The sequence below is a fragment of the Esox lucius genome, chromosome 7 (genome assembly GCF_011004845.1).
Source record: "Esox lucius isolate fEsoLuc1 chromosome 7, fEsoLuc1.pri, whole genome shotgun sequence".
NCBI lineage: Eukaryota > Metazoa > Chordata > Actinopteri > Esociformes > Esocidae > Esox > Esox lucius.
In genome coordinates, this window is record NC_047575.1 from 346,277 (window position 1) to 373,902 (window position 27,626).

At 39.8% G+C, this 27,626-nt stretch overlaps 1 protein-coding gene and 1 long non-coding RNA gene across 9 annotated transcripts in view; one reads left to right on the forward strand and one right to left on the reverse strand.

Annotated features, from left to right (window-relative positions):
- pgap2 (post-GPI attachment to proteins 2) overlaps window positions 1-14,000 on the reverse strand; it is a 62,861-nt gene extending 48,861 nt beyond the window's left edge. For all 8 annotated transcript variants that reach the window (XR_004575965.1, XM_034293275.1, XM_010866744.3 and 5 more), the window contains exons 1-3: window positions 13,780-14,000; window positions 5,083-5,254; window positions 3,455-3,704 (exon numbers count right to left, since the gene is read on the reverse strand). Coding sequence is in view for 7 of the 8 variants with exons in the window: in XM_034293275.1 (XP_034149166.1) it covers window positions 3,455-3,704; window positions 5,083-5,253 (421 nt within the window). In the remaining variant the exon portion in view is untranslated. The remainder of the gene's footprint in view (window positions 1-3,454; window positions 3,705-5,082; window positions 5,255-13,779) is intronic.
- A 5,286-nt stretch (window positions 14,001-19,286) lies between these two features.
- LOC109615961 lies at window positions 19,287-20,051 on the forward strand. Its single transcript, XR_002196959.2, has 3 exons — window positions 19,287-19,373; window positions 19,672-19,723; window positions 19,892-20,051. It is a non-coding gene; the product is annotated as an uncharacterized LOC109615961 (long non-coding RNA).
- Window positions 20,052-27,626: the final 7,575 nt, after the last annotated feature.

Genomic DNA, 27,626 nt, shown 5'->3' on the forward strand with positions numbered 1-27,626 from the left:
TGCCCCCCTCAAATTTACTACCCTTTGGACACCTTCGTGGACAAAAATGTACACATACAATAAACTGACATAAATTATTTGGACATTAATATTTTCTTCAGCTTTTTCCCCCATAAATCTCTTAAACAACTTGAAACTTGCTCAAAACTTCAATAATTTTCAGGATTTTAACCCTTTAAGTGCCAGCTTGATTGTTTGAATTACCTCATTATTTATTACAAAAAATCATTAAAGAAAATATATTTTCCATATAATAAATAATAGGGACATGGGGCTTTGGTGGTGATTAGGGTCTTGGATATGTCAATGATAAGCAAAGAAAATTGATATGATTGCATTTGTATATTTTATGTAGTGCCAAATACTACATATTTTATGTAGTGCCCATTGACCACCATTAAAAAAACATTTTTTTCTCTCACTGCCATTAGAGTATAAAACCATGCATTCAGTAATGTAAGCATTTCAATTTTGAACAAAAGTAGTGATATCACACACACACACACGAAAAAAATAAGAGTCCTGCCAAAAAAATCATGCGTTATGTTTGGCTAACGGTCACTATTTTAAGTAAAATAGAAATGAATCAGTTTGTGAATTCCCTAATATTTAGGGAATCAATCAAGAGACTGTTTGCTGTGAGGCAGTTTGACCATTGTCCTGTGAAAATGCTACATTTTGGTGCTGTAGATATGCTAATACAAATCAGCCAGGTGGTTGCAGCAGGTAAACAACTGCAACATGGGCTGGAGTATTTCATTCCTATAATTTAGTTGTGCAGCTTATCCCGTAGAAGGCAAACAAATTTAGTTAGGCATGTGCCAAGAAACTACAGGATATTATAAATGCATGATAGCCAATTCCGCAGACCTGTGTGAAGGTACTGAGGTAAAGTCAAATTTGAGAGCTGTTTAGCCACGTTATACAAATTTGTTAATAGGTTATAGGGTTTATAATTCCTTCACACAAGCGACTGTGTTGCACATTAATGTCTTTGATTGTACTTGTGTTTTTAACATTTTCACTTTGTTTTGATGAATATACATTGGGGTATTGATGCAACACCTTATCGAATGGATTCTAGATCATGTCCATCCTATAATGACGGGCTACTACTGGCTACAAGCTGTGCTAGTTTCACTTCCCCAAATTAGTTCAGTGGCTAGAGGTGCGTTCAATAAATTCACATTTGTTTAAAAACAACGGCAAATACATTTCGGTTGGCTTTGTATTCGCCATTAATGTGTTCACAAACATTATGGAAATGTTGTAGCTATGTAGTAAGCAAGTGAAAGAAAATAAATGTTGGCATGAAAAGTAATTCCTCCTTTAAGACACATTTTTTTGTATGTTTGCTAAAATTGAAAAAGTTGAACGTCCCAATTAGATCAGCTGGATCACTAACTAAATGGTACGTGCATGTAAAAAGGCATTGATTTGGGGCACTTCGTCTGCAGCTCCAAGTTGATTGTTTAGGGCTTGTTTCTCTTCCAATATCTGACAATATTGGTTTCAACAAGGCAGTGCCTGTTAATATTCAATGATTGGGGCGCTCATTCCTGCTAGCCTGTGCAATTGATACACAGCACATGCAAAATTCATGAATCCTGAAGCACTTGTCAACTTGCCATGAAAATGTTGATTACGTTGCAGTTTTTATGTCAGCTCGCTGACCAAAAAACAACCAGGGCTAGAGCCCCGAAACAAATCAGTTGCAATTTCATATTATCAAAATGATTCCTGAACAAAGAAAAAAAAAATAACTTGGTGACATCAGTGTCATCAGAAAAAAAGGTATTTGAAGGGTGCAGATTAAATTAAAACAAATAATTAAAACCAAAACCACCATGCAAGTGAGCAAAACAATGTAAATCCCCAAGAATCACCCCAGATAAATGTCTTTTTGGAGAATAAGTTAACATGCACAATAATAATTATTTAACGTGCAACTGTGTTGAAAATATATATAAAATAAATATTATGCCATTACTCAAATGTCACTCAACAGGTGAGATCTGAGGTAATTGATAGAAAACATAATGGAATTGATAAAAATTTAGAGAAAGAATTCAGAAAGGTGAGGGAATGGATTAAATAATCTAAATTGCCTGGCTTTTATTAACAAAGACCCCTAAGGGGCTACGTACGCTATACCTTCAGGGATATCAATCTGTCTAGTTAGGAAGCATATGCGATTGAACAGCAACAGCAACACAACCCCAAAAAATGTAATGGTTTTGCATGTGGTGGACAAAGACAATTGTTCTCTCCTTATCTTTCCTGACTGATTCTTCCCTAGTTTTCCATTTTGCTAGTGTCCTTGTCACTACTGGTAGAATGAGGTGGTACATGCAGCCCAATCAGGTTGCACAGGCAGTCCAGCACCTCCAGTGTGACACATCAATACCTGCTTTCGCAATAAGGTTTGCTGTGTCTCCCAGTACAGTCAAGAGTATGGAGGAGATACAAGGAGACGGGCCGTTACACAAGGAGAGCTGGACAGGGCATCAACCCAGCAGCAGGACCGGTATCTGACATCCAGCGGGTTACTGGTATGCAGGTTTCTGACCAAATAGTCAGAAACAGACTCTGTGAGGGTGGCATGAGGGCCCAACATCCTCTAGTGGGACCTGTGCTCACAGCCCAGCACCGTGCAGCTTGATTGGCTTTCGCCAGAGAACACCAGAACTGGCAGGTCCACCATTGGTGCCCCGTTCTCTTTACAGATGAGAGCACGTTCACCCTGAGCATGTGACAGAAGTGAAAGAGTCTTGAGACGCCGTGGTAAACGTTATGCTGCATGCAACATCATCCAGCATGACCGGTTTGGCAGTGGAACCCCGACAGCGGTTAGGTACTGGGATGAAATCCTCTGACCCATCATCCTAACTTACACTGGTGCAGAGTGCCCTGGGTTCCCCCTGGTGCAGGAAAAAGTCCGGCCACATGTGGCCAGAGTGTGTAGGCAGTTCCTGGATGAAGAAGCCATTGATGCCATCAACTGGCCCTCAGGTTCCCCAGAACCTCTGGGACGTTATATATTGTGCATCCGAGGCTGCCAAGTAGTATATATTATTAATCATTGATATTATATATAGATAATATTTTCTTAGTTTTGGTCTAAGAAATTGCAGTAGGGTATACTACCAAAAATATTACGTAAACTCATAGATAGATATCGTAATACATGGCTCTGAGGCAGCCAATACAGCAGTTATAAAAGCAAATGGACCATATTGTAAAAACATGATTTTCTTTTCCCCCTATAATTTTAAGTAAAATGATAAGAAAATGGTTATTTAAACATAAAGACATTGTGTCAGTTTTTCATTCACAAAAAAAGTAATATCTTGGGTGTCTTGTGGTATATTGCCACTCTGCGATATGTCATAACTAAGAACAGCTTCCAAGATCACAAAGCTGTGTGTGTGTGACGAGCTCAATATCTACTCACTGTAGGTCTCTGTGGAAGACACGTATGTGAGCAGCAGAAGGCCTACATTCTCAACAATGGCAGTGATCAGTGCAAGGCCACTAAGAGCCAGGTCAGGAAAACTCTTAGCAAAGCGTCCACGGTAGAAGCAGAAGTAGACTGCTGCCACAAGGAAACGAGGTGCGGAATGCAGACCGATACAGAACCTCCAGATGTAGCGCTCTGGTACTAGACTGATAGATGCACTGATGGAGGGGAGATAGTTAGGCACCTGGTGAAGAGAAGGACACAAAGTCAGTAAATACAGTGGAGAGAACAAGTATTTGATAACCTGCAAAATCGGCAGTGTTCCCCACTTACAAAGCAATGTCTTCAATTGTGAGTGACAGAATCTAAAGCAAAAATCCAGAAAAATTACAATGTATTATTTTGAAGTAATTAACTTGCATGACATAAGTATTTGATACATCAGAAAAGCAGAACTTAATATTTGGTACAGAAACCTTTGTTTGCAATTACACAGATCATACGTTTCCTGTAGTTCTTGACCAGGTTTGCACACACTGCAGCAGGGATTTTGGCCCACTCCTCCATACAGACCTTCTCCAGATCATTCAGGTTTCAGGGCTGTAGCTGGGTAATACAGACTTTCAAAGAGGTTGTTGGCCAAGATCTCATGATACATGGCCCTGTCCATCCTCCCCTCAATACTGTGCAGTCATTCTGTCCCCTTTGCAGAAAAGCATCCCCAAAGAATGATGTTTCCACCTCCATGCTTCATGGTTGGGATGGTGTTCTTGGGGTTGTACTCATCCTTCTTCTTCCTCCAAACACGGCGAGTGGAGTTTAGACCAAAAAGCTCTATTTTTGTCTCATCAGACCACATGACCTTCTCCCAGATGGTCATTGGCACACTTCAGACGGGCCTGGACATGCGTTGGCTTGAGCAGGGGGACCTTGCGTGCGCTGCAGGATTTTAATCCATGACGGCGTAGTGTGTTACTAATGGTTTTCTTTGAGACTGTGGTCCCAGCTCTTTTCAGGTCATTGACCAGGTCCTGCCCTATAGTTCTGGGCAGATCCCTCACCTTCCTCATGATCATCGATGCCCCACAAGGTGAGACCTTGCATGGAGCCCCATGCATCTTGAACTTCTTCCATTTTCTAATAATTCCAGGTCTACAATTTTATCCCTGATGTCCTTACACAGCTCTCTGGTCTTGGCCATTGTGGATAGGTTGGAGTCTGTCTGATTGAGTGTGTGGACAGGTGTCTTTTATATAGGTAACGAGTTCAAACAGGTGCAGTTAATACAGGTAATGAGTGGAGAACAGGAGGGCTTCTGAAAGAAAAGAGAGCCGGAATTCTTACTGGTTGGTAGGTGATCAAATACTTATGTCATGCAATAAAATGCAAATTAATTATTTAAAAACCATACAATGTGATTTGCTGGATTTTTGTTTTAGATTTCGTCTCTCGGAGTTGAAGTGTACCTATGATAAAAATTATAGACCTCTACATGCTTTGGAAGTAGGAAAACCTGCAGTGTATCAAAGACTTGTTTTCCCCACTGTATGGCACTATAAGAAATAGACAGAAGAGTATCTAGACAAAAAGGGAGACCGAAAGATGACAGCTCAGCTACTTACCTGGCAGTGGGTATAGGTGGACTCATCGAAATGGATCATCAGCGAGATGACTATGCAGGCTATAAGACCGGTGAGAGCGAGTAAAACAGTTCCAACAGCGAAGTCTGTAAAGGGCAGCCGGATGAGCGGCTTTTCCCGATCCCCCAGACTCCCGTATGGTCCCTGCAGCATCCTGATAAACAAATACATTTGCAGAGCTCCTTTACTGACAACTAGCCTAATATTTGAATTGTGCTAGCCTGTGGCAGATCCTGAAACCAAAAACATGAATTAGCCCAAGAATTTGCCCTTTTCATTAATTAATGTGTTACCACATTGGCTAGCAACAGCTCTGTAGTTAAGTTCCATGATGGGTTGCTTTACCTGTTGAAAGTATCACCAGTAATTGGTAGAAGGTTTTAATGAAATGGGCATTATTTGCATCTCTGAGCAGTGTCCAAATAAGCATTAAATTCACTTTTAATGCCATCACCCACCTCATGCACTCATGCTACTTTCTATTTCCTGCCTGCAGCAGGATGCTGTCCAATTAAAATGCTGATTAGACAGATCGGTGGTTCCCGACTCAGACTCCTAGATATACTTGGCCTATTCAAAGGGGGTACTGGACAAGACAGACAGACCATTGACTTACTGCACTGGTAAATGCACAAAGTGGTCATTCAGGGACACTCAAGACAAAGGTAAATTCCGTTGGTGATACACTGAGCTACATAAAACATTTTGAAACCCATAAGTGTTCATGTGGTAAGGGAGATCAAACGTATAAACGATGTTTAACTTTGCAAGGGATGACAGCATAAAAATAAAATATTCTGTACATTCTTGTGCACATCTCGGCGATGCAATTGATGCCCATACCATCACAATCATCAAAAGATTAAAGACACCATCCAAAACAGGGTACCGTTCGATGCGAAACAGGTGCAGTCAATGCGAGGGTCCAAATCTTATGCAAATATCTATCCAATACCATAAAGCAGAAAATGTCATGTTAAAATAACTGACAAATGTGACAACTAATGTAAATACAGTACGTAATTTAACTATGGAATCTCTTTTATTGTTTCCTAAAATAATTCATGGTGAAATGTTAAAAACAATTGTCACTTTCAGGTCTCTGAAGATAAAAAAGTAGATTGAACTTCATTGTCATTGAACAAGTACAAGTACAACGAAATGCAGTTTGTGTCTAACCAGAATTGCAAACCGAAAAGTGCAGAACATCTACAAGTATTAAGTAAATGTACGTACAAGTGGGATGTATAGATGTGCAACCACTGCAACAGCATTACATATGGCAATTCTAAATGTGCAGTGGAAGCAAATAGAGGAGGGCATCAAAGTTACAGGTATTAGGTATAAGGTATAATGTATGTAAAAGTGGGATAAGCAGTAGAGTAGCATTTGCAACTGATATGCAGGGATAGCAGCAAGGGGTTTCCCAAGGTAGACATATGTATGTAACAACTGAAAATGCAAGTACAATGGCAGTTCTAAATGTGCAATGAAGGTAATTTTAAGGCGCAAGTCAGCATGTGCAAATTAAATACAGGAATAGCAGCAATGACACATACCTGTAGACAGCTGAAAAAACTACCTTATCAGACTTTGTAAGGCAGTGAAAGTCCAGTAGTAGAAAGGTTGGGTTATGGTTAATGACGGTTCACAGAGTTCAGGGTTATAGTAGATGGAAATAAACTGTTCCTGAGCCTGCTGGTGTGAGAACGTAGAGACCTGTACCGCCTGCTTGATGGTAGGAGGGCAAACAGTTTGTGGCATGGATGTGATAGGTCCTTTGCGCTGGAGGTATACGATGGCTGGGAACTGGGTACACATGATGTGCTGGGCAGTTTTCACCACCCGTTTCAGGGCCTTCCAGTCTGCTACGGAGCAACCACCAAACCACACTGTGGTGAAGTTAGTCAGAATGCTCTCAATTGTGAAGCGGTCAAAGTTCACAAGGATCTTGGAAGACAGACGCACCTTCTTCAGCCTCCGCAAGAAGTACAGGCGCTGCAGCTGAGGTGTTGAGGGACAAGGAGTTCCAGGAATTTCGTGGGGGTAAGTGAGACAGGTCGAAATTAATTCAGGCTAGACACAGATGACAGCTTCGGCACTGGAACAATGGTTACGGTCTTTAAGCATTTTGGGACAACCGCCTGCGGTAGTGACAGTTTGAAAATGTCAGTGAAGACCCTTGGCCAGCTCCCTAGCACATGCTCTAAGCACATGCCCAGGGACGTCATCAGGACTTGTGGCCATGCATGCATTCACCCTGATCAGTGTAGACAACACATCTGAGGTGGATAGGCTGAGGAGGGGACATCTGGGAGGAGTTCAGCTTTAATGGCTGGCTCTTTGTTGTCCCTGTCGAAGCGAGCATAGAACCTGTTCAACTCATTGGTGATGGAGACGTCACTGGCTGTGGGGTTCTTAGGCCAGTATTCCATGACGCTTTGGATGCCCGGCCAAATGCGTGGAGGATAAGAGTGGTTGTTGAAGAGCTTCTCAATCCGCAGTTTGTGGTCATTTCTAGCCATCCGAGGATAAACAAACGATTTAAAAACACTTGTAAAATATCTCCAATCCCACAAAATCTGCTGAAAGCTTATGCTGGAATAATGTTTTGCAGGGATCTATTTCACTTAACTACTACAGTTGAAGTCAGAAGTTTACATATACAGTGGATATAAAATGTATACACACCCCTGTGAAAATGCCAGGTTTTTGTGATGTAAAAGAATGAGACAAAGATAAATCATGTCAGAACCTTTTCCACTTTTAATGTGACCTATAATGTGAACAATTCAATTGAAAAACAAACATCTTCGAGGGGGAAAAATTACAAATAAAAACCTTACAAAAACCTGGTTGCATAAGTGTGCACACCTCTCATAACCGGGGATGTGGCTGTGTTCAGAATTAACCAATCACATTCAAACTCATGCTAAATAGAATTTATTACACACCTGCCATTATTTAAAGTGACTGATTAATCACAAATAAAGTTCAGCTGTTCTTGTACTGAAATGTTCATAGTTGCATCTCAGAGCAAAAGCCATGGTCAGCAGAGATCTTCCAAAGCATCAGAGGGATCTCATTGTTGAAAGATAGTCAGGAGAAAGGTAAAAAAAGAATTTCCAACGCATTAGATATACCATGGAACACAGTGAAGACAGTCGTCGTCAAGTGGAGAGAATATGACTCAGAGTCAAGAACAGGGCGTCCCTCCAAAAATCGATGAAATACAAGAAGAAAATTGGTCAGGGAGGCTTCCAAGAGGCCTACAGCAACCTTAAAGGAACTGCAGGAATTTCTGGCAAGTACTGGCTTTGTGCTACGTGACAATCTCCGGTATTCTTCATATGAATGGGCTTATGGGGTAGGATGGCAAGACAGAAGCCTTTTCTTACAAAGAAAAACATCCAAGCTCGGCTGAAGTTTGCAAAAACAAACATCAAGTCTCCCAAAAGCATGTGGGAAAATGTGTTACAGTCTGATGAAACCAAGGTTGAACTTTTTGGCCATAATTCCAAAATGTATGTTTGGCGCAAAAACAACACTGCATATCAACCAAAGAACACCATACCCACAGTGAAGCATGGTGGTGGCAGCATCATGCTATGGGGCTGTTTTTCTTCAGCTGGGGCCTTAGTGTGGAGGGAATTATTTCAGCACAACAACGACCCAAAGCACACATCCAAATCCACAAAAGCATGGCTTCACCAGAAGATTAACGTTATGGAATGGCCCATCCAGACCTGACCTGAATTCAATTGAACATCTGTGGGGTGATCTGAAGAGGGCTGTGCACAGGGGATGTCCTCGCAATCTGACAGATTTGGAGCACTTTTGCAAAGAAGAAGCAAATATTGCCACGTCAAGATGTGCCATGCTAATAGACTCCTACCCAAAAAGACAGTGCTGTAATAAAATCAAAAGGTGCTTCAACAAAGTATTAGTGTGGTATTAGTATTAGTGTACAGATAAGGGTGTGCACACTTGTGCAACCAGGTTATTGTGAGTTATTTATTTTTCCCCCTCAAAGACTTGTTTTTCAATTGAATTGTTCACGTTATAGGTCACATTAAAGGGGGAAAAAGTTCTGACATGACTGATCTTTGTCTCATTCTTTTACATCAAGAACTTGGCATTTTAACCGGGGTGTGTAGACTTTTTATATCAACTGTACGTAGGGTGAACTAATTAAAACTCATTTAGCAACCACTCCACAGATTTCATGTTAACAAACTAGTTTCGGCAGTTGGTTAGGACATCTACTTTGTGCATGAAACAGGTAAGTTTTCCAACAATAATTAACAGATTATTAGGGTTCCAGGCAGTAAAGCTGCAGTAAAGATCTTATTTTTTTACTGGTATTTATTAATAGCTGTCCTCCGGTAGGAGGAACAAACTATAGTTTCTAATTGTAATTGTTGGTATTATTTATTATTAGTGGTCCTCCGGTAGGAAAAACGCTATTGTAATTGTTAGTATTATTTTTCCATCCTTAAAACTGCTGAATAACTCAAAGTCTCTGGTATAAAATCCTGAAAAAACCTGATTCAATTAGCTAATTTCGAAATGACGACATTTCAATCCTGTTTGACCTACAGTGCGTTATCTGTGTATACAGGTGCTGGTCATAAAATTAGAATATCATCAAAAAGTTGATTTATTCAAGTAATTCCATTCAAAAAGTGTATAATGCATACATTCATTCCGTACAGACTGATATATTTCAAGTGTTTATTTCTTTTAATTTTGATGATTATAACTGACAGCTAATGAAAACCCCAAATTCAGTATCTCAGAAAATTTGAATATTGTTAAAAGGTTCAAAATTGAAGACACCTGGTGCCACACTCTAATTAGCTAATATACCCAAAACACCTGTAAAGGCCTTTAAATGGTCTCTCAATCTAGTTCTGTAGGCAACACAATCATGGGAAAGACTGCTGCCTTGACAGCTGTCCAAAAGACAACCATTGACACCTTGCACAAGGATGGCAAGACAAAAGGTCATAGCTAAAGAGGGTGGCAAGACAAAAGGTCATAGCTAAAGAGGGTGGCTGTTCACAAAGCTGTGTCCAAGCACATTAATAGAGAGGCGAATACATAATCCACGCTTGAAGTCCAGTGTAAAGTTTCCACAGTTAGTGATGGTTTGGGGTGCCATGTTATCTGCTGGTGTTGGTCCACTGTGTTTTCTGAGGTCCAAGGTCAAAGCAGCCATCTACCAGGAAGTTTTAGAGCACTTCATGCTTCCTGCTGCTGACCAACTTTATGGAGATGCAGATTTCATTTTCCAACAGGACTTGGCACCTTCACACAGTGCCAAAGCTACCAGTACCTGGTTTAAGGACCATGGTATCCCTGTTCTTAATTGGCCAGCAAACTCACCTGACCTTAACCCTATAGAAAATCTATAGGGTATTGTGAAGAGGAAGATGCGATACGCCAGACCCAACAATGCAGAAGAGCTGAAGGCCACTATCAGAGAAACCTGGCCTCTCATAACACCTGAGCAGTGCCACAGACTGATCGAATCCATGCCACGCCGCATTGCTGCAGTAATTCAGGCAAAAGGAGCCCCAACTAAGTATTGAGTTCTGTACATGCTCATACTTTATGTTCATACTTTTCAGTTGGCCAACATTTCTAAAAATATATTTTTTGTATTGGTCTTAAGTAATATTCACATTTTCTGAGATACTGAATTTGGGATTTTCATTAGTTGTCAGTTATAATCATCAAAATTAAAAGAAATAAACATTTTAAATATATCAGTCTGCATGTAATGAATGAATACACAAGTTTCACTTTTTGAATGGAATTACTGAAATAAATCAACTTTTTGATGATATTCTAATTTTATGACCAGCACCTGTATACCTCATTTCTCATGAGGAACAAAAAAAGCCTCAAGAACCTATAACATCTGATACCTTGGAATTTTCTGTACAGCGAATATTTGCCAAAACGTACTAAATATTTCAACTTTTACAAAGTAAGTCGAGTTCACCAGCTTTTTGGCATACAGGTGGCTCTTAAATGCCTCCCTGGATTGATTTGGGGAAAAAGAGATCTTGTAAGATGGATGATTACTTGTACAATATATGCACGCAAAATATAAATGTCTGCATTGCTTTATGGAACAATAACCTATACACTTCATATTCAATGTGCCTTCTGATACAACCCCCATATCACACCATGTGCATTTGTTTGTTGATATCTCAAAGGACGGCGAAACAGCAGCCAACCGAATACTGACCATTTTCAACACAAGCTAATGCTAATAAATGCCTTTAAAACTCTTCTCTTGAACTGTACATTGGATTTACTCGCAAGTAAATGTCCAGACTCTAGGCCATACTTCTGAACAGGTCTGATAATGAAACTACTTGCTATTTCAAAAGACGACTGAACTATGACTACACAAAGTTAGCCCTTTATGCTAAATCAATGACCACTATAAAAATTACCTTAAACTTAACTGGTAGTCCAATTGACTCCCTATAGGGTTGTAAGGAATAAGAGATAAAGTGGATATAAAATGTGCATCGCAGTTTGTTACGTATGGGGCGGTACAGCTACAGACCAGTCAGGATGCCCATGTTGACCCCTGTCCACTGCTGAAAGCGCCTACAATGTGCACGTGAGCATCAGAACTGGACCAAGAAGGTGGCATGGTCTGATGAATCACATTTCCTTTTACATCACGTGGATGGCCAGGTGCGTGTGCGTCGCTTATCTGGAGAACACATGGCACCAGCATGAACTATGGGAAGAAGGCAAGCCGTTGGAGGCGGTGTGATGCTTTGAACAATGCTCTGCTGGGAAACCTTGGGTCCTGCCATTCATGTGGATGTTACTTTGACACGTACCACCTACCTAAGCATTGTTGCAGACCATGTGCACCCTTTCATGGCAATGGTATTCCCTGATGGATCAGGCCAAAAGCATACAAGTCATAAACGTCTCCCCATAGAGTGTTAAAAGGTAAGATATACAGATATACAAGATGGTGGACATTATGGCTGACCAGTATAAAAATTATGGATGCATAAACTTCATTTGTGAAAAACATTATGGCACAATGAAAATGTAGACCACATATACCTACTGCACAGACACCAAACCCAAATCCTCCACAGAGGGCGCCAAATGCCATGCCTTAATGCATTTTACCACAATGATGCTTTTATTAATTTGTTCCATTGTCAGAATTCTAAACTCAAAAACAGAAAACTATTTAGAGACCATTTACCTTTATTTTACCCTATTTTCTGACTTAATCGGCCAACAGCCCACGGCACTTAACGTTGGTACCCAGGCAGCCTGCTAATGGTACCCAAATGGTGGTAATCATCTCTCAATGAATGCATTATGTCAATGGCTGAATGTGCGATACTCCCAGATGAATGATAGAGTCTGGGTTGAATTTGAATTAATTTACAAATGAAATACAAGATTACCATGACCATTCAACAATTTAATTAGGCAATTATTGAAACAATACAAACGATATAGGCTACTTGACAATTCAACATATGTATCACGTTACCATTTTTCAGCTTCTTATGTAGGCTAATTCAAATGGAAATTGAAATATTTTAAGAATTGAAATACCAGACATTCTTTACCAATAGCAGACTACCAATTCAACAAAGGTTCAATGTTCCACCTCACAACATCTAGTTTTTTGTTGTTGTTATAAGGCAATTTGCATAGGCCAAATTCGAGTATATAATCTTGCACTGGAGCCAATGGTGTGGGTGGAAAAGAAAGCGCTGCTGGCTATACCCTCTATTTTCCCACACAAATTGACACTGATCAACTATATTGATCCTGCAAACCCTAGAAAGTAATTTTCAAATGCCATGTTCCACTTCACCGTTTTTTGTTATAAGGCATTATAGGTTACAATCCAGCCTGTGCATTGTTTGTCTGCCTTGTCTGTTTCAACATTGTTCGTAATTCTATTAATGTATATTTTTTTCTAATCATTATACTTTTGCTTTAAGAAAAACAAAACTTGCTTTCGACTACAAGTCAATGTTTCCCCACAAATTAAGCACATTCACACCTATTTCAATAATCGCTTTTGTTTGGAATAAGTGCTGCACATTAATATCCTGCTGTTAGCAGAACGCTTCACCTTGGCCTAATTTTGAGCCAGGAAAAGCCCTGGTTCTGTGCGCAGTGGGCTACTGACTCAAATAAACGATGTGCGTCGAAATATGCATGTCAAGAGTTAGCTTCGTTGTGTAACTGAAGGTTCTGTATAGCTAGGTACTGTATAGCTACGCTAGCTAACCTTTAGTTGCAGAATGCTCTGTGGCCTGAAAAAAGTTACGTTTCTTGTCTACAAAACAAAGGCATGTGTATTAACACCTAGTGTCTCTACTCAACATTTGAATTTGTTCCTCGCTATCAACAAATGTATTAGAAATCAGTTGATTCCGAAGTATTGTCAATAAGAAAACAGAGCTGTCCATATTTTTTCAAATTCGGTACACAGCTTGTGTCACAAGTACTCATGGCGTAATTAAACTTCACAAAAAATATATAGAAGGCAATTTTCTTACTGGCAGTTCCCATCTCTTTTAGCTGGGTACAGAAGCTCTAAAGAACCGACATATTTCACAAAATCAATAAATACTGTACACGAAATGCAAGGTAGCATACCTGAATTATCCCCAGCAAACTAACTTGACCTGGATTTTATAGCCTCCAAGTTCCACCCGGTCTCATATTCGGATAATAACGAAACCTATCTTAATAACAATTGGGTTTCTCCTACCGGAGAACCTCTAACAAGAGATAGCGTAGCTAGTTAACAAATTACGTTATGTAGCTTAATAGCTATCTAATGTAAAGTAGTTGTAATCAGATCTGCGTCTTGTGAGCAACATTAAAGAAACACTTCCGGGTCACGAAAATCTGGCATTTTTCAAAATAAAAGAGACCAACGAATTACTTAAAAACTGAGATAAATTGAGTTTATTAATTGTTTGAGAACATGTACCTCTCAAAACATTGACAACAATTCAAATATGATCATATTTAAGAGTAATTTCGATAAAAAATGGGTGTTAAAACAAGTTCCAAGGGTAAAATTCAGACAATGCCAATGACAGAATATGGAATACATATTGCCTCATAACTAATGAACTATTGAATATTCCACAGAGAAAGCAGTGTAGCAAATGTCCAGGAGAATGTATAGAGTAAGACAAACCTGTCTAATCATGGGGAACAGTGTGCTACATCTAGCAACACAATATTTTCACACCCTCTTTTTCCACAATGTAACTTAATGGATATGAAATACATATTGACTCATACAGAAAAAACTATTCTATACACCGCAGTGAATGTATTGTAGGAAATGTTCAGGAAAGTGGATAGAGTAATTATATGCAAAAAAATCAAGGGGCACTCTGTATTTGCAATTGTTGCTGGTGTTTTACTCCGCCCACCCCACTGGCCATAATGTAAATCAATGCATATGCAATATATATTGGCCTATAAAAAAAAAACTGTTCTATACGCCACAGTGAATGTATTGTAGAAAATGTTCAGGAGACTCTATAGATTGATTATATGCAAAGAAATCAAGGGGCACTGTGTATTTGCAATTGTTGCTGGTGTTTTACTCCGCCCACCCCATTGGCCACAATGTAATTCAATGGATATGAAATACATATTGACTCATTCAGAAAAATATATTCTATACGCTGCAGTGAATATATTGTAGGAAATGTTTAGGAACATGGATAGTGTGACTATATGCTAAAAAAATTAATAAACGGGCACTGTGTATTTGCATTTGTTACAAACTCCAACAGCTATAGTCTAGGGGAGTGTGGAAACGTAACACCTACACTTCACTAGCATATCATCCAAAGATACAGAGCAACAAGAACTACAGTGAGAGGTACTTTAATGGCCATATAGATATATTTACAACTGATCAGTGGTACAAACTGACATACAGACATGCAGGGGGAAAAAATACTGGGGCGGTGCCGCCTAGATCTATCCACAAGATCCCTACTCTAATCTAGTCTTGAAAAAAAAGAATCTTACCTAATTATATTACTGGGCAAACCCTAACTGACTACACTAACTAAACTATCTAACCCTATCTAATACAGAAGTATGACAACCGCCTCTAACCTACTAGGCTAGTGGACTAATACAAACAGAAAATACCTACATGTAAGACAATCTGTACCCATGGGTATCTGATCTGTCAACTATTTCCCCTGCTAGAAGTTTCTCCATGTATGCTATATAAAAGAATAACAAAGCCACTAGAAATCAACCAAAAAGACAAACTCAAGGAACAATGATATATGTTGTAAGTAACCAAACGAATAAAACCAGAAAATCACAGCTTTACCAAAAACAAAGAATAACAAAGAATTTTAGAAACAGCTCTTTTATGTGGGATGAATAGGCAGATGATTGGCCTGGACTGGAAGGGTAACAACTGGCGGGAAAACGGCATCCAAGCACAAAACGGGAACCTGTGTGCATAGAGTGGAATAGACATACACACAAAATCCAAGTACCTACAAGTAACACTCCCACCAATAGAGAGACAACATAAGGTGTATGACAAACAAATCAAATTGCTAGATTAAGAGTGAGCGAAGCCTCGGCCAAACGCTTAAATACTGTTGACAACGTAACTATATGGGAATCCCAGTTAGGTGAATACACAACCAAATCAACCAGATATGCCTTACAATTTGGCACACCAGCCAAATTAAATCTTGAGTCACAGTAGATGAGGCCCTAGAAGTTAATGGGACATGCCAATAACCTTTTAGAAGGTCCAACTTACTGACACAGGTACCTTTTCAATATAATCATCTATCCTGGGTACTGGGAAAGAATTGAGTACAGTCACTGCATTCACTCTTCGATAATCAGTACAAAACCTAACTGTACTTTCGGGATTAAAATCCTGCAGCGCACACAAGGTCCCCCTGCTCAAGCCAGCGCATGTCCAGGCCCATCTGAAGTTTGCCAATGACCATCTGGATGATCCAGAGGAGGAATGGGAGAAGGTCATGTGGTCTGATGAGACAAAAATAGAGCTTTTTGGTCTAAACTCCACTCACCGTGTTTGGAGGAAGAAGGATGAGTACAACCCCAAGAACACCATCCCAACCGTGAAGCATGGAGGTGGAAACATCATTATTTGGGGATGCTTTTCTGCAAAGGGGACAGGATGACAGCACCGTACTGAGGGGAGGATGGATGGGGCCATGTATCACGAGATCTTGGCCAACAACCTCCTTCCCTCAGTAAGAGCATTGAAGATGGGTCATGGCTGGGTCTTCCAGCATGACAACGACCTGAAAAACACAGCCAGGGCAACTAAGTAAGAAGTATCTCAAGGTCCTGGAGTGGCCTAGCCAGTCTCCAGTCCTGAACCCAATAGAAATTCTTTGGAGGGAGCTGAAAGTCTGTATTGCCCAATGACAGCCCCGAAACCTGAATGATCTGGAGAAGGTCTGTATGGAGGAGTGGGCCAAAATCCCTGCTGCAGTGTGTGCAAACCTGGTCAAGAACTATAGGAAACGTATGATCTCTGTAATTGCAAACAAAGGTTTCTGTACCAAATATTAAGTTCTGCTTTTCCAATGTATCAAATACTTATGTCATGCAATAAAATGCAAATTAATTACTTAAAAATCATACAATGTGATTTTCTGGATTTTTGCTTTAGATTCTGTCACTCACAGTTGAAGAGTATCTATGATAAAAATGACAGACTTCTACATGCTTTGTAAGTGGGAAAATCGGCTAAATCGGCAGTGTATCAAATACTTTTCTCCCCACTGTAGCTTCAGGTAAACGAGTAGCAACACACATTATGGTAAGCAAGAACTGATTACCTGTTTTTGCCTTAGGCAGTGGGCCTACACAGTCACCTATTACATGTTCAAATGGCTCACCCATAACCGGAATAGGACAAAGAGAAGCTGGATGTTTACCCTGACTTGGTTTACCCATAATTTGACATACGTGGCATGTACGACAAAACTGAGCTACAGCTGCCTTCAACCCTGGCCAAAAGAAATGTCTAAGAATCCGGTTGTATGTTTTTGTTATCCCCAAATGACCGGACCACAGGTGGTCATGAGCCAAAGTTAAAATGTGCTGGCAAAATGTGGTGGGAACAACTACTTGGTAGACAACACTCCAGTCACACTTGGAGTGAGGACTCCATTTACCCATTAGAAGTCCTTTTTCAACAAAATAAGCCACATTCTATTCCTCAACTTCCTCTGAAACAACAGCAATTGAGAAACACTTGGCAAGGCTATGATCAACCTGCAGACAGGCAACCAGTTGTTCACAGGTAACATTTAATTGCAAGGCCTTGACACTGGTCAACATTTCCACAATGTGAGAACACTTAAGACAAGCAGGAGACAAGCACAGAACATTTACCTTCATTTAATATTACATTAATATTATGTTTATATAACTGCAATTTATTGTATTTGTATAGATTCAAATGTAATTTTATGTAAAATGTGAGGTAATATTTTACAGATAATAAAATTACATAATAATGAAGAAATGCAAAATTACAGAAATCAATAGTCTTTCAAAGTGTTTTCCTTAAAATTCAAGGTCATTACGCATAACGCATATGTAGTTAAAGTGATTTTAGGTTTTAAGGGCAATTATTAGTATTTGTACAGACACAAAAAGTAATTTACTGTAAATTACTAGTGAAAGACAATTAAAACATTATTTTACAGATTAAGTTCTGTGAGGTAGTGTGGGATCATGGGAGTTGTTGTCTTTACCACCACTACGCTAGTGCTAGCAGGCCTGCTAACAAGCCTGCGGCTAAAACTATCTGGAGTGCCCGTGAGATCTAACACTAACAGAGAGAAGCTGCTCACATACACGTCTGTCTAGAAGAAAAACCAACAGCGGAACAGTCAACACAAGCCATCATAACATACTCCAGATAGTTTTAGCTGGAGTATTGTTAGCAGGCCACCTAGCACTGTTAGCATAGTCTCGTTAATAAACCAGTTTTTCCAAGCTCACTTTCAGTACATATGGTGATCAAGTTTATTATCAATGTCATATATGTTGACACAGGGTGCTGGGATTAACCAATAGAAAATTATGCAACCAAATTTGGGCTTGGGCAACAAAATCATATTGGGGGAGCTTTTTCCAAAAGGAGCCAGATTTGTTTGAATGGGGGTCTTGCTCTCTTCTACATTGTCATTATTATTATTATTTGTTGTCATTACAAACAAAAATGTAGTTAATATTTGTAGTTACAAAAACTGTTAATGATAAGAATTGTGCTTAAATTTTTTAGATCAAGTATTGGAACAAGGTTTATGGGGGAGAACAGGCACCCAAAGATAACCAAATCCTTCACTAGTTAGTATCAACTGCAGTATATTAGATATGTCAGTTGTAACCACCATTTCTAAACCTTACATTCTAAACCTTACAACTTTATACACTACCGTTCAAAAGTTTGAGGTCACATATTTCCTTGTTTTTGAAAGAAAATCATTTTTGCCCATTAAAATAACATCAAATTAAACAGAAAACTGTGTAGACATTGTTAATGTTGTAAATTATTATTAAAGCTGGAAACGGCTGTATTATATATTTTTTTATGGAATATCTACATAGGCGTACAGAGGCCCATTATCAGCAACCATCACTCATGTGATCTATTAGCACGTTGTGTTTGCTAATCCAAGTTTATCATTTTAAAAGGCTGTGTGATCATTAGAAACCCCTTTTGCAATTATGTTAGCACAGCTGAAAACTTGAGCTGATTAAAGAAGCAATATATCTGGCCTTCGATAGACTAGTTGAGTATGTTGAGTACAAAGCGTCTTTGGGTCATTGAAAAGCGCTATATAAATCCCATGTATTATTATTATTATTATTATTATTATCTGAAGCATCAGCAATTGTGGGTTTGATTACAGGTTTAAATGGCCAGAAACAAATAACGCATCACTCTATTCTTGTCTTGAGAAATGAAGGCTATTCCAATGCAAGAAATTGCCAAAAAACTGAAGATCTGGTACAAAGTCTCAGAACAGCACAAACTGGCTCTAACCAGAATAGAAAGAGGGAGGCCCCGGTGCACAACGGTTTAGTTTGAGAAACAGACCCCTCACAGGTCCTCAACTGGCAGCTTCATTAAATAGCAGCCACAACACACCAGTATCAACAAGGAAGGGGTGAAAATCTGCCGTTTCCAGGTACAATAGTCCTTTACAACATTAACAATGTCTACACTGTATTTCTGATAAATTGTATTTTAATAGACATCATTTTTGATTTTCTATCAAAAACAAGGACATTTCTAAGTGACCAAAAACTTTTGAACGGTAGTGTATTAAATATTATCTTAAGTACTGGCATTGATTTCAAAGTACATTTATAAGACATTTCCTAGAAAAACAGAGTAACTTTTGTCTTCCTCTGGGTTGGCACACTGAAAGAGCAATAAACTATTTTCAAAAACATGTTGTCATCAGTCTTTTATTTAATCACCAGGAGAACATTGAGGGAAACATCAGACATGTTTCATCAGACATGTCATAACAGGGTAAACACTGCTGCAGTTAATACAATTATTTGATGGTTGGTTTGAATTTAGTATACCAATTGGCCCAAAACATAAAAAATAAAAGGTTTCTTAACTTAAAGAAATCCTACTTTTTAAGGACTTCTCAGTACATCTTTGTGTCCTTTTTTCTCTTTTTTCCCCCTACAGATGCACCAGGGATGGATCCAGCTGATTACTGGCAATTTGAAAGAGGCCTGCAGAGGACTTTATCTGCTATGTGTCACTGTCACTTCTGGTTCAGTGTGATAGTGAAACATAGCAGATAGCTTTAGACTGTTCATGGTTGCCACATATAAAAGAAGACCTACAGTGGGGAGAACAAGTATTTGATACACTGCCAATTTTGCAGGTTTTCTCACTTACAAAGCATGTAGAAGTCTGTAATTTTAAATAGGTACTCTTCAACTGTGAGTGACGGTATCTATGAAAAAAAATCCAGAAAATGACATTGTATGATTTTTTAAGTAATTAATTTGCATTTTATTGCATGACATTAGTATTTGATACATCAGAAAAGTAGAATTGAATATTTGGTACAGAAACCTTTGTTTGCAATTACAGAGATCATACGTTTCCTGTAGTTCTTGACCAGGTTTGCACACACTGCAGCAGGGATTTTGGCCCACTCCTCCATACAGACCTTTTCCAGATCCTTCAGGTTACGGGGCTGTCGCTGGGCAATACGGACTCAGCTCCCTATTGGGTTCAGGCCTGGAGACTGGCTAGGCCACTCCAGGACCTTGAGATGCTTCTTACGGAGCCACTCCTTAGTTGCCCTGGCTGTGTGTTTCGGGTCGTTGTCATGCTGGAAGACCCAGCCACGACCCATCTTCAATGCTCTTACTGGGGGAAGGAGGTTGTTGGCCAAGATCTCGTGATACATGGCCCCATCCATCCTCCCCTCAGTACGGTGCTGTCGTCCTGTCCCCTTTGCAGAAAAGCATCCCCAAAGAATGATGTTTCCACCTCCATGCTTCATCGTTGGGATGGTGTTCTTGGGGTTGTACTTATCCTTCTTCTTCCTCCAAACACGGTGAGAGGAATTTCAACCAAAAAGCTCTATTTTTGTCTCTTCGGACAACATGACCTTCTCCCATTCCTCATCTAGATCATCCAGATGGTCATTGGCACACTTCAGACGGGCCTGGACATGCGCTGGCTTGAGCAGGGGGACCTTGAGTGCGCTGCAGGATTTTAATCCATGACAGCGTAGTGTGTTACTTATGGTTTTCTTTGAGACTGTGGTCCCAGCTCTCTTCAGGTCATTGACCAGATCATGCCGTGTAGTTCTTGGCTGATCCCTCACCTTCCTCATGATCATTGATGCCCCACCAGGTGAGATCTTGCATGGAGCCCCAGACCTAGGGAGATTGACAATCATCTTGAACTTCTTCCATTTTCTAATAATTGCGCCAACAGTTGTTGCCTTCTCACAAAGCTGCTTGCCTATTGTCGGAATTCTTACTGGTTGGTAGGTGATCAAATACTTATGTCATGCAATAAAATGCACATTTATTATTTAAAAATCATAAAATGTGATTTTCTGGATTTTTTTCTCTCACAGTTGAAGTGTACCTATGATACGAATTACAGACCTCTACATGCTTTGTAAGTAGGAAAACCTGCAAAATCGGTATGCCCTGTTCTTAGAATCGATTAGGGCCACAACCAAGGCGCCTTATCAATGACCCTGTTCAGTTGACACCAAGGAAAATCTGCCTGTGTCTACACTGTATTCTTCCTTTCGTGTAGGGGTAGTTCAGATCAGGAGGTCTGGTAACTATGACCTAGAACTGTGGTTGCCATGGCAGTATAGGGTTCTGTCTTGTTTTCCTATTTATTATGACGACTTGTTTTGTATGTATCTTATAGCATTAGAGATAATATTTTTGGGGCTGACAGGAGGAGTATAAAGAGCTAGAAGCCATAATATGTAATCAGAACAATTGTTATGACACTACTCTGTTGGTCTCTATACTTATACTCTGTTTTGTGGAAGCAATTGTTCCCGTGGATCCACGGGATCCAATAATCAACCGTTATACCAGACTCTGAGAAGTTTTTACTTGTATAAATCGCGAAAATTTTCCACATAACCTAAATTTAAAGAGACGTTTAAATATAGCTATAGTTCATATATTTTGACATACAATGCTTAGATTTCCATTGTCCAATAAATGTTTTAACATTACCATTCTCTAAAATGACTAACTAATACTGTAAATGTGCAGAAATTCCTTTTTAATTAAAAGTACATACACTCACCTAAAGGATTATTAATTAATTTCTCATTAATGCAATTATCTAATCAACCAATCACATGGCAGTTGCTTCAATGCATTTAGGGGTGTGGTCCTGGTCAAGACAATCTCCTGAACTCCAAACTGAATGTCAGAATGGGAAAGAAAGGTGATTTAAGCAATTTTGAGCGTGGCATGGTTGTTGGTGCCAGACGGGCCGGTCTGAGTATTTCACAATCTGCTCTGTTACTGGGATTTTCACGCACAACCATTTCTAGGGTTTACAAAGAATGGTGTGAAAAGGGAAAAACATCCAGTATGCGGCAGTCCTGTGGGCGAAAATGCCTTGTTGATGCTAGAGGTCAGAGGAGAATTGGCCGACTGATTCAAGCTGATAGAAGAGCAACTTTGACTGAAATAACCACTTGTTACAACCGAGGTATGCAGCAAAGCATTTGTGAAGCCACAACATGCACAACCTTGAGGCGGATGGGCTACAACAGCAGAAGACCCCACCGGGTACCACTCATCTCCACTACAAATAGAAAAAAGAGGCTACAATTTGCACAAGCTCACCAAAATTGGACAGTTGAAGACTGGAAGAATGTTGCCTGGTCTGATGAGTCTCGATTTCTGTGGAGACATTCAGATGGTAGAGTCAGAATTTGGCGTAAACAGAATGAGAACATGGATCCATCATGCCTTGTTACCACTGTGCAGGCTGCTGGTGGTGGTGTAATGGTGTGGGGGATGTTCTCTTGGCACACTTTAGGCCCCTTAGTGCCAATTGGGCATCGTTTAAATGCCATGGCCTACCTGAGCATTGTTTCTGACCATGTTGAAAGATGCCAGTTGAGGTGGTTCGGGCATCTGGTAAGGATGCCCCCAGGATGTCTCCCTAGGGAGGGGTTCCAGGCACGTCCAGCTGGGAGGAGACCTTGGGGTAGGCCCAGGACTAGATGGAGAGATTATATTTCGACACTGGCCTGGGAACGCCTCGGGATCCCCCAGTCAGAGCTGGCAAATGTGGCTCGGGAAAGGGAAGTTTGGGGTCCGCTGCTGGAGCTGCTGCCCCTACGACCCGATACGGATAGGCAGATGAAAATGAGATGAGATGTGATTCTGTGTTTATACATTGTTGTTGTTTTTTTTATTTGGAGCAACCGCAATCTTACAGGAAAAAAAATTACCAGTTTACATTTTATAATATAAACATATTTTAAACTCTTTAAATTGACTGATTAAAATTGTAAATGTACAGACATTTTTCTTTGGTTTTATGTGCATATAGCATTTTTATACAATATTTCATAGTTATTGTTCATGAAAAAGCAATAATTTAATAGGAAATTACTGTAGATAGACTGAAATGTTCCATAAAGTAACCAATAAAGACCCTACATTTACAGAGATTAACCTGAAAGGTAATTGTTTTTAATGTATTTTGACATAGTTTTTCTGTATTATTCCCATGGTTTAATTAATGGTTGTAAACAATAATATACTGTAATTTAATTAATGTTTACTGTAGATCCTGCTCTGTATTTTTACAGTTTATTACATGTACTTTTGTGTTACAGTTATTTACTGTAATTTGACGGTATCCATCTGAAAACTCTGCGGCCAGACTTTTTGAATATTTTTTTTTACAATGTACACCTACCTTAAAGATCCCGCTGATTAAATCAGAAATCAGATTAACATAATGCAGAGGAACCAGCACAAAACAAATCTCTATTCCCTGCAGAATCATTGGACAGTGGTAGTATATCAGCCTATATCAGTGTATTTGCAATTGTTGTTTGCATTTTACTCTGCCCATACCATTGGCCACAATGTAACTTAATGGATATGAAATACATATTGACTCCTACAGAAACAATTTATTCTACATGCCATAGTGAATGTACTGTTGCTGGCATTTTACTCCGCCCATTTCATTGGCCTCGTTCCAAATTGCAGAATAGCCATCATTTTAGATCCATTATTCCTTATTTTAATGGAGGTGATAATTACTACTTTACTTGGTGATTATCTAACAATTCAACCAACGATCTAATGTAGTAGTCAATGACTTATATGTACTGGCTGTACCACCTTTAGATATGTAGGTTATTTTATCTGTAAAAATATAAAACTAATGTTTAATGTGTGAAAATTGTTATGGACATTTTGAACTAAGGTACATTTGAGAAATGTCTGTCTTTCCATTGGTTGGTATGTAGATCTTTACTTTGATTGTGACACACGTGTCTGTATAATATCAGAGGATTATTAGGTAATTTTGACCATGTTCTCCTGCCTAGACAAAGAAGGGTGTCAGTCCTTTTGCTTGTTAGGAATGTGGTCCTTGGGGGGAAGTAGGAGCAATTGGCTTGTTTAGGTAAACGCAATAGTAAACATTGTGGCAGGAAGGATAAGGTGGGGGGACAGCCCGCAATTTGGGTATATACGCACTTTGGGTATAAATACGGACTGTTTATGTATTACGTTAGAGACTCCTCTGATTATTATGTTTGTAAGCATTTGACTCGTCTCTCTTATTTGCAAATAATTAATAAAACTGTAAAATTGTGCCAAGAAAATGTTGTCTCTGTTCTTACTCCTTTAAGAGTGTCGATCGATGGAATTCCCATCACAATATGATACTGAAAAGGTAAGGCCCGGTACTACCTTAATGGACAAAAATTAATAGGCATGCATTGTACATTGACGCTCTACCCTCCCAAAAAAAAAAGCTGCCTGTTTGGCGGCAGGAGGCTAGTTTTACTAACTTGGTGTACAGCCCTCCTGCCAAAACTGCAGTTCATGAAAATTCCACTAGAGGGACTCTAGCTCCACCGAACTCAAACTGGAGGAGAATCAGGTTTTCTAGAGTTGGGCAGCTGAGGTGACCGTCGTTTATATTGCCCGTGTACAGTTGTACTGCCCAATTGTACGCCCAATGGGTCTGCCCATTCTATTCGGTCCTGGACCCCCGAAGTCAAAAATTTTGACATTTACTAGGCAAATGTACAAATTATACCGCCCAATTGTACATCTTATGAGAACACCCATAGACTTCAGTCAGAGAACCCTGGAGTCAAAATTTTGACATTTACTAGGCAAATGTACAAATTATACCGCCCAATTGTACATCCTATGAAAACACCCATAGACTTCGGTCAGATGACCCTGGAGTCAAAATTTTGACTTTTACTAGGCAAATGTACAAATTATACCGCCCAAATGTACATCCTATTAAAACACCCATAGACTTCGGTCAGATGACCCTGGAGTCAAAATTTTGACTTTTACTAGGCAAATGTACAAATTATACCGCCCAAATGTACATCCTATTAAAACACCCATAGACTTCGGTCAGATGACCCCGGAGTCAAAATTTTTACTTTTACTAGGCAAATGTACAAATTATACCGCCCAAATGTACATCCTATTAAAACACCCATAGACTTCGGTCAGATGACCCTGGAGTCAAAATTTTGACTTTTACTAGGCAAATGTACAAATTATACCGCCCAAATGTACATCCTATTAAAACACCCATAGACTTCGGTCAGATGACCCCGGAGTCAAAATTTTTACTTTTACTAGGCAAATGTACAAATTATACCGCCCAAATGTACATCCTATTAAAACACCCATAGACTTCGGTCAGATGACCCCGGAGTCAAAATTTTTACTTTTACTAGGCAAATGTACAAATTATACCGCCCAAATGTAAATCCTATTAAAACACCCATAGACTTCGGTCAGATGACCCCGGAGTCAAAATTTAGACTTTTACTAGGCAAATGTACAAATTATACTGCCCAATTGTACAACATATCAGACCACCCATATGCTGTTGTCCGAGACCCCCAAAGTCAAAATTTTGACTTTTACTAGGCATATGTACAAGTTATACTGCTCAATTGTACAACATATCAGACCACCCATATGCTGTTGTCCGAGACCCCCAAAGTCAAAATTTTGACTTTTACTAGGCAAATGTACAAGTTATACTGCCCAATTGTACAACATATCAGACCACCCATATGCTGTTGTCCGAGACCCCCAAAGTCAAAATTTTGACTTTTACTAGGCAAATGTACAAGTTATACTGCCCAATTGTACAACTTATGAGACTACCCATACGCTTTGGTCCGAGACCCCCGGAGTCAACATTTTTACATTTACTGTGCAAATGTACCTATAATACTTCTCAATTGTATGCCCGATGGGATCACCCATAATACTCTTCACTCCATACTCCCCCATTCCAAATTATGACATTTACTGGGCAAATGTACTTAAAATACTTCCCAATTGTACACCCAATGAAATTACCCCATAATACACCTCACTCCATATTCCCCCAGTCCATATATTGACATTTACTGGACAAATGTACTCATAGTACGTACCAGTAGTACTCCCAATTGAATTACCCCATTTTACACTTCACTCCATACTCCCCCAGTCCAAATTTTGACATATACTGGGCAAATGTACTTATAATACCGCCTAATTGTACATGAGAAGGAGACATCTTAAAGACATGGGAGTTGGATTTTACCAGTGTACATGAAGAAGCAAATGTATTACACATTATTATTAAGCATTTTAAGCCTTTTCTACATTGTACAATTGGGCAGTATTTCCTACCCATTCATTTACATTGCAAATGTACACGAGTCAGTAAGGATAAGTCCTGTACATTTGCAATGTATTTGAATGGGTAGGAAATACTACCCAACTGTACATGAGAAGGAGACAGTCTGGACAGGGTGCAGAGTGATAAAGGAGGCACTGTGTCATAGAGGGAGGCATGGACTGATGGAAGAGGGGTAGAGAGAGATATTGGAGGCACAGGGTCATAGAGGAGGTGTGGAATGATGGAGGTGGTCCCCATGGATATAGGAGGCGCAGTGTTATTGAGGAGGCATGGACTGATGGAGGGGTGGAGATCAGGAGGATGGGCAGAGTGATATAGTAGGCGCATGGTCATAGAGGAGGTGCGGTATGGTGGGGAGATCAGGAGGAGGTGTGTAGTGCTATAGGAAGAGCGGAGTCGCAGAATGATGGAGGACAAATGAAGTGATGGATGAGGGGCAGAGGCGAGCAGCAATAGAGGTGTAGACAAGAGGTAGAGTAGATGAAGAGCAAAGTTAGAGTTCCCCTGATGCACCACATCGAAAATGGCTTGTCTGTGAGGGATAAAGGTCAAAATAGGTCACCCAATGGATTCCATTGGGCGAAACAGCTTTGGGGGACGGGGTCACACATGACATCTGGTGGACGCAGGACGAGGCCACCCTGTGATGAACATGTCCGAAGAACAGCTCTTTACGACACTCGGAAACACTTTAAAGGCTGTGTTGAGTAGCCAATGTATTGTCAGTGGGATGACCTGTAACACATTTCGGGGGTCAGAGGTGACTTCCTGTGGACGCAGGATGCTACAGATCGTACCAGGTAGACTAGGCCCACCCCCGATGAACATATCCGAAGCACAGCTCTTTACGACACTCGGAAACCCGTTAAAGCTTGAGTTGAAATTTGAGGAGTAGGCAATGTATTGTCAATGGGAGAGAGCAAAGTGTACAATTGCTGAATACAAATTGTACAATTGCAGAATGAAAAACTGCACACAGCTGGCA